Below are 7,561 nucleotides of genomic sequence, written 5' to 3'. Positions count from 1 at the left end.
CGAAATGGAGCCCGTGATATATCCGTGTTGACCACGGCTACATCTTCATCTTCAAAGTTCAAACACAAATAGCCGTGGCCATGGACGACGTGGGCCCAACAATTCGCCGCGTAGCGGGCCCCACCCAGGCATCGCCACGCACCAGGCCGCCGTCTCGCCGTCCACGCCCGAAAATCCTCACCCGTCTCCCACTCCTGTCCCTCCCTAATTCCTCACCATTTCTCAGGCACACCCACGTCTACTTTCCCACTGCCATGTGGGCCGATCCACCTCCCCCCAGCCAATCATTTTCCAGTTCTATATACTAGTAGTACTACTATAAAACAACCCGCTCTGGAATTATTCGTCTCCACTACGAGAAATCTTCTTTTTCTGTTGAAAAGACACAACGAGAAATCTTCTCCTCCCCTGCTCCAGCTCGCACCAGGCAGCGCCACCAGCTGTGCGCGATCCCAACTGATCGCGCCATGGTAACGGCGGTGGCAGCCGTGCTGGAGCCTCCGTCACGGTCGCCGCTGCGGCGGCGGCACCGGCTGGCGAACGGGGCGGGTGCTACCACCGGCGACTTCGAGCTCCGGCACTGGCGCCCGGCCAAGAAGAGTAGCTCGTCCGGGATGAAGGGGCGGTGGGTGCCGCCGGAGATCGAGATCCCCAGCGGCGAGGAGGGGGGATACACCAGCCTCCGCGACATCATCTCGTCGCCCGAGTACGCCGCGGCCAAGCAGGCTCACTCCCCCGCGGACGGGGCCGGAGGCGGCGGGGACGTGCACATGATACGCCACCCGCTCGTGAAGCACGCGGCGTACGCGTACCTGCAGCTCACGCCATCCGCGCGGGAGGACCCCGGCAGGTTGCGCCGGCGGAGGCGCGGCCCCCTCTGCCGCCTTGTCCTCGGCTGTCTCGGCTTTGTCGGGGCGTTCTTCACGCGGTGACCTCGGCGTGAGCCTTACGGTTCTTGGTCAACTTTTTTTTGCCTCTCTTGCTTGTCGTTTCCAGTCCTTTTTCTCGCTCTTTTCTCCGTGTCCGTGTATTTAGAACAGAAGAAGCAATCGACTTGTTCGAGTTTTGATCATGGTTGCAATTCATGTAAATATTTTGGTAGGATTATAAGAACAAAAGATGATTATCTCCAACACCAACACAAGGCTAGCTATTTTTTAGTCTACTATCTTGTTCGTCTTTTTCGGTTGCCGTGAACTCGAAGATTTATGATGGCGATCCGAAGAACAAATCGTGCAGGAGAAAACGAGATTCAACAATGGAAAGGAAAAGCAAATTCTATCATGTTCATCATACAGTCACCCAAGTGTAAACTTCACATTGGATTTAATTTGCTATGTACTCTCCATTAGACCACCTGTGCCTTCTTTCACTGTTTAATCCAATCTATGTACATGATCATCCCCTAGTACTTGCCTCTGGAGCAACTACTTCTCCCAGCGCGTTAGTACTTCCCACTGTACTGTCGCCGGGCCGGCTTGGCGCCGGCCATGGAAGCGCGGATAACCTGGGCCACGGCGGCGGCGTCAAGGTCGGCGGGGCCGCCGAAGATGGACTCTTGTGGCGGAGGCGACGGCGGCCGGCGTTTGGTGGCGAAGGGGCTCCACCCGGACGACTTCTTGTTCCTCTGGCGCACATGCAAAATGTTGAAGAGATCAGAGATGAGAGAACTGATCATTGTCAAATAACATCGTCCCTAGTACTGCTAACGTTGCACCTTCAAGATTCGTGCACGCACATGGCCGATTGGTTGGTGGGGCACGAGTCTATCCTCAAGCTTGATGCTCTCGCGGAACGTGCGCGCGAGCCACGACGACGGCTTCCTATGTTGGCCGTCGCTGTCTGTCCTCTGGGCCCAGGTTTGGACCAAAAGCAGTGAGAGCTGACAACGATCAGCGAGGTGATGTGCTTGGGCTAGATACGTCATCACGAGTTAAAAGATCGAGCACAAGGGGATGAGTAGCCTGCAGCCAGCGAAGCTGCGCACCCAATTTGGGTCTCGTTTATATATCTTATTACTAATAAGAATACATAACAGAGGTGCTACATCTAGTCTGATATACACCGCCAATTTTCATATTATTATGAAGTGCAGGCAGTGGGTTTCATACTCTTCGTCGGGTCATCGATTTATTCGATACAGAGAAGGAATAGGAGGCACTCTGGCCAGATAGTGCTCGCTCTGGCCTTGGTACTATTAGTTGGCACTGCCCATAGATGGAAATTTTTGCCAAAGTGGGTACAGTGGGAGAGGAGGACCTGTGAGGGGTTGGTCTAGCAGAAACGGGAATGTTAATTTATTGCCTAGCAATTTTGTTTGACGGTAGTTGGAATTACAACAGATCTGGAGTGGTGGAGGCTTTATTGGTACACGATTTCTGGCTGTGCCATTAGATGAGGAGCAGAGCAACTGATGAGGAATGAAAAATAGTTCAAATCTCATCGTAAGAGACGACATCAAACTACTACGAAGTACTATGAGCTATACTACCTGCGTTATGCCACCATGCAAGAGAACAGAGATGACTGTCTATATATATAGATAAAGTTAATGTTTGTGTTTGACGGGGTAATCACTTGTCTAGTTACCTCTGAAACTGATGCTGCAGGTTCGTCAGAAACGACGGATCGCAGGACATCCATGAAGAAGGCCGTCCCTTTATCAGCGAAGTTCTGAATGTAGAAGGTGAGCAGCTGCCCCGATCTGGCTCTCAGATGCAGCAGCCTCTGCTCGATGTTCGGCTCGTACTGCATCACCATGGGCCGGAGGAAGGTGTCGTACACGATGTCGCTGCCCTGAAGGTCCATATAAGAAGAAGATCATGCAATTGTTGCTGTGTCTTGTTTTTCGGTTTTCTTGGGGGAAATGTTAAGGAATGGATGTGCTTCCTCACCTTTGTCTTGGGGTACCACAGGTACACAAAGAAAGCCAGCTTGATTTCTCCGTACATCGGCATCCTGGTATCGACAAATTATAGCATGCGTGCACAGATGAGAAGGGAGCTTTGAAACAGAGCGGGGAAAAGATCTTGCAAATGGAATTGATTTAGCTGACCATGAGATGAAGCTCTCGACGGCTATCACCATGGCCACTATGATCCTGAAAAGTGTCCACCAACTTAATTATTAGGAGGGCAACACATACTTAGATTCAGCACAAGAAGAGACGACAAGCTTAAGCACAAAAGTGCTGGCCAGTAAAGATGAAAATGGTTATTAAGATAATTTTACATCAAAAACTTTTTTTAAATCCTACGGTTTCAGATATGGTAAGACATTTGACATCTGAACATCATCTGTTCTGAACCCAAGCCCGGGTTGTTAGGATAAGGTATAGTATGATTTATTGATTATTGTCACTAATATACAATGGTATCAGTATAATCCTAATTCTTATAGTCGGATTGTCCAACCTTTCAAATATGGTTAAACGATTTGGTAACAAACTAAACTATTAACTTACAATATGTGGATGTTATCTTTGACTATCAGATAGCACATATGCTTATTAGTATTTTATTATAGACTATTACCACCTTCTAGTATTGTACTGTATGTGTGTTTTGTGTGCATAAATATTAATAATAGCTAATTGTTTATCTAACACATAAATATTAAATCTGCTAGAGTGGGTATTTTCTATATTAATAATATTAATTAACATATTTTAAAATAAAATTATAATACCTCCTTTCAGTTTAGTAGGCCTGCACTTATCCCTAGATTGAAAATTTAACCATTATAATGCAAGTAATATATCCTAAAATTTATACAACTAGAAAATATACCATTTGAAGTTTCTGATGATATACTTTTTGGGATACATAATTTGTACTACATTGTTCAAATTGTTAATCTAGGGATATGTGCTGGCCTAATAAACCTGAAAGGAGGTAATATAATTTTAGTTTAAAATATGTTAATTGCATATACGTTTGTATTATGTGTACCCGTTCAAATTATGTGTACCCGTGTAGTTTTGTTGGCAATATCTCTGTTTAGACATACGTGTCTTGAATTGTTAAGCCACATTGTATAACATTTTGGTCTTTAATCATATGTTTTTTATTAATTTTAATTCATCGCATCAGCATGTGGTGTATGTTTGTTTCCAACCAAAGTCTCATCCATCATCATACCATGTTCGAATCCAACATAATCCGATAGAGTTCGATATTGGACTACATCCGACCACTATATGTCCTGCTTCCAATTTCGAAAAGAATGTAAAATAGGATACAATTTAAGCTTATCCGATTGTAGTCGCATCGGTTTCACCCATACTAGCTGGTGTGTAACAATGCATTTAAAATAGCCCGACAAATTTAAAAAAAAAATTACAGTTTATGGCACTAAGTGCATCTGTAGCAGATTTCTTGGAAACACCACCATTTCTTAAAAAGAACCACTGTGCAGAAAATACTCACTCTCACTTATTCTTATCCTTCAAATCTTAAACCACCACCATATTCCTTACATTTAAGGAATATGAGGCTCATTCCTTAAAAAATCATAGGATACTGACAAGTGGTTCACTTATACGCGCTGTTTGTCAGCGTGTGTGCACAAAATATAAGGACTACTGTTTTTTTCTTGTGGTGTATATTGGGAACGATTATAAGGAATCTGTTCTAGCATCATTCCTTAAATATTCCATTATTTACAGACTCTCCTTTCATGGTGCAACCACAAACAATTTCTTGGGCAGGTCAAGCTAAAGGAAATCACTACCCCGCAAAAAAAAAGCTAAGGCCCTGTTCGTTTAATCCCCTCCCCACAGGGATTGGAGGGGATTGGGGGGGGTTTGAGGTAGATTTTGACTTGCAAGGGATTTAATCCCCTCCAATCTCTTTCAAACCACTCCAAACCCAGTCTAACCGAACAAGGCCTAAAGGATATCACATAAATTTTTGCTTTCAAGGCTTTATCTTCACTCTTCATTGCTTTGTTGATGAGTTGGGGGTGCCATGGTCTGATTTTGCCCCAACGTAGGAGTGATTTTCCAAGGTTCTAACAAAGTCTGGACAACAGTCACTACAAGGAACCCATTAGGTCACTACACATTTTTTTTCCGAATGTAGATTGATAGAGTCGAAGGTTAAGTATGGTAAAGACTAAAGGCACAATCATAGAAGTAGTAACATACAAACAAATCAGATAATGTCAGTTGAAAGAAGAGCATTACATGCAGAAACAACTTGGAACAGTGAGGCAACATGATATTTTATATCTCTAGCCATTACTGACTCCACGTCCACATGATTTTAGGCACTTCTCTCTTGCAACTAAACCATCGGAATTTTACCTGCACCTAGGTACTCATCAGTTGTTTCGCTACAAGTTAATAGTCCATTATATGTGCCCCTTTATTGACTTTCACAACTAGGCATGAATTTATAATTCCCGCAAAAAACGGTATGAATTTATAAAGCTCCTGGAAAATAAAAAAAGTAGATTATAGTAATTGATGATTATAATCAACCTTTTGCTATTTTACTGATTGGGTATCCACATTTCTGGCTATTTTTGCATGGCAAATTGTAACATGAATTCAGGACCATACAACTGAACAACTCTAGAGACCTAAAATTCCAGTGCAATACACCACCTGCTCAGAACAGCGCATTGATATATGATCAAATTGTACTATTACGCCTCCGGTGTCTAGAGACATAGGGCGCAAATGTGGAATAATATACTAGTGCGCACCTTTATTATAATGCCAAAACGCCAAGCAGCACACAATTGGACATATAGTGATCAATAATGTAGGAGCATCTCCTAAATCAGCTACTCATAATTTGCCGATAATATGTCGTCAGAGTCAGCAGTGGAAAGTATCTCAGACACCTAACATCCACCTAAAACTGCACCTTATCTAAACAAAATTAAAGTGATGCAGAAAAGAAAAGTTGGCATTATATCGCCGCACATGAACCTTTGCCGAGATACACATAAAAAAACAAGGCCATCAATAAAAAGGCTGAAAGAACGAGAACTAAAGTTACCATCATGCATGGTATCACATAAGTGGAAAGAAGAAGGAGAAAAGCAACGCAACCCATCCAAGTTTTGCATCTCACGCTTCCTCCTCTGTTTTTTTTTTCGAAGGAAAAAAAAACAGTTCGACTCGACGAGCAGAGAGTAGAAGCACAAGCAGGTGAACCAGGCAACCGATCCATTTCTGAATTCTAATGGCGTTGGGTCAGTGGTAAAGTTGGTTGACCAAATGTTGGAGAACGTACCAGTATTGGCACCAGAAGCGGAGCATGTGCGCGTCGTTGGGGCGCGCCTCCACCGTCTTGAAGCACTCGAACGCCGGCATCGCGTACCCGAACAGCAGCCTGCAGCGTCAATGGCGTCCCCGGTTCGCCAGGAGCCACGCGCACGACATCGGATCATTCATTCATTCGTTCACATGCATTCCCCCATTGATCGGTCGGTCCAACGGGTACGGCGAGAGCGATGGAACGGAGTAGCAGAGGACTTACAGGAGGACCCTGGAGAGGAACTCCCCCAGCATCTCGCCGGGCTGGAGCGGGCAGCGCGCGCGCGGGTTTGCGGCGGCGGCGAGCGTCGGCCTCCGCCCTGCCGCGACGGAGTAGCCGGCCGGAATCGTTGAGGTTCTCCAGAGGCGGGGATTTGCGTGGAGGATCGAGCGGCTGTTTGCTTCCTGAAGAAGGGAAGGGAGACTGAACGTGGAAGCAGAAGCGAGGAAGAGGAGACGCGACTGCGACTGCGACGCTACGAGGCGAGGAGTTTTGCCGAGGGCACAGGGCACACGAGTCCCACTGCAGGTGGGCCCGTGACGTGGCTTTTAGTTTCACCGGTATATCCACCCGGACGCGTGTTTGCTCTGCACCGACGCTTCTGTTCTGTTCAGTTGTGTCAGTGGCCCTGTACTTACTCTCTTGTTGTGGGGGCCTAGGACCCAGGAGATGGAGGTCGCGGTATCTTTTCTTGGTCATCGCTGCATGCTAGTAAGTACAGTACTCCCTTCGTTCCATAATGTAGTGCTTTTTTTATCCACATGCTTTAATTTTGACAGTAAGTTTAACTATCAAGACTGATTGCGGCGGGCGCAAAAGTTATATCAATGGATTTGTATTCGAAAGAAGTTTTTAATTATGTAATTTTTTCTCCCGCCGCAGTCGGTCTCGTTCGTTAAATTTATGGTCAAAGTTCAACCTTGAAAAGCGCGGGCGCACTATATTTTAGAATAGAGGGAGTAATAGTTTAGCTGTTCAACGGTTCAACCTCCTCGTATAAATTCATGCACGCGGGACGTCCGTGATCGTCATCGCTCCTGCACATCTAGCGAGAGTACTATGTATTAAACCCGAGCATGGGCAGCCGGGCCCGACGACCCGGCCCGAGCCCGGCCCGAAAAACCCGGGCCGGGCCGGGCCGGGCTTGACACTCGGGCCGGCTCGTGCTTTGTTTTGCAGCCCGAAAGGTAGTTCGGGCCGGGCTCGGGCTTGTCTTTTTCTATTTTTCGGGCCGGGCTTTCGGGCTTCGGGCTGGGCTTGCACGTACGCGTACTAAAAAACAGCGTTCGGGC

At 46.2% G+C, this 7,561-nt stretch overlaps 2 protein-coding genes across 2 annotated transcripts; one reads left to right on the top strand and one right to left on the bottom strand.

Annotated features, from left to right (window-relative positions):
* The first annotated feature begins 241 nt into the window (after positions 1-241).
* LOC123086510 (uncharacterized) lies at positions 242-1,072 on the top strand. The gene has a single exon (XM_044508270.1). The coding sequence runs from the start codon at positions 468-470 to the stop codon at positions 930-932; it is 465 nt and encodes a 154-aa protein (XP_044364205.1). The 5' UTR covers positions 242-467; the 3' UTR covers positions 933-1,072.
* A 162-nt stretch (positions 1,073-1,234) lies between these two features.
* Positions 1,235-6,747, bottom strand: LOC123086509 (putative HVA22-like protein g). The gene is made up of 6 exons (XM_044508269.1): positions 6,492-6,747; positions 6,246-6,344; positions 3,056-3,100; positions 2,895-2,958; positions 2,590-2,796; positions 1,235-1,627 (listed from the first exon to the last, which is right to left on the bottom strand). The coding sequence occupies exons 1-6, from the start codon at positions 6,521-6,523 to the stop codon at positions 1,445-1,447; spliced, it is 630 nt and encodes a 209-aa protein (XP_044364204.1). The 5' UTR covers positions 6,524-6,747; the 3' UTR covers positions 1,235-1,444.
* Between the last annotated feature and the right edge of the window lie 814 nt (positions 6,748-7,561).

The sequence above is a fragment of the Triticum aestivum genome, chromosome 4A, assembly GCF_018294505.1.
Source record: "Triticum aestivum cultivar Chinese Spring chromosome 4A, IWGSC CS RefSeq v2.1, whole genome shotgun sequence".
Classification (NCBI taxonomy): Eukaryota; Viridiplantae; Streptophyta; class Magnoliopsida; order Poales; family Poaceae; genus Triticum; species Triticum aestivum.
This window is presented reverse-complemented; position numbering and strand designations above follow the sequence as displayed.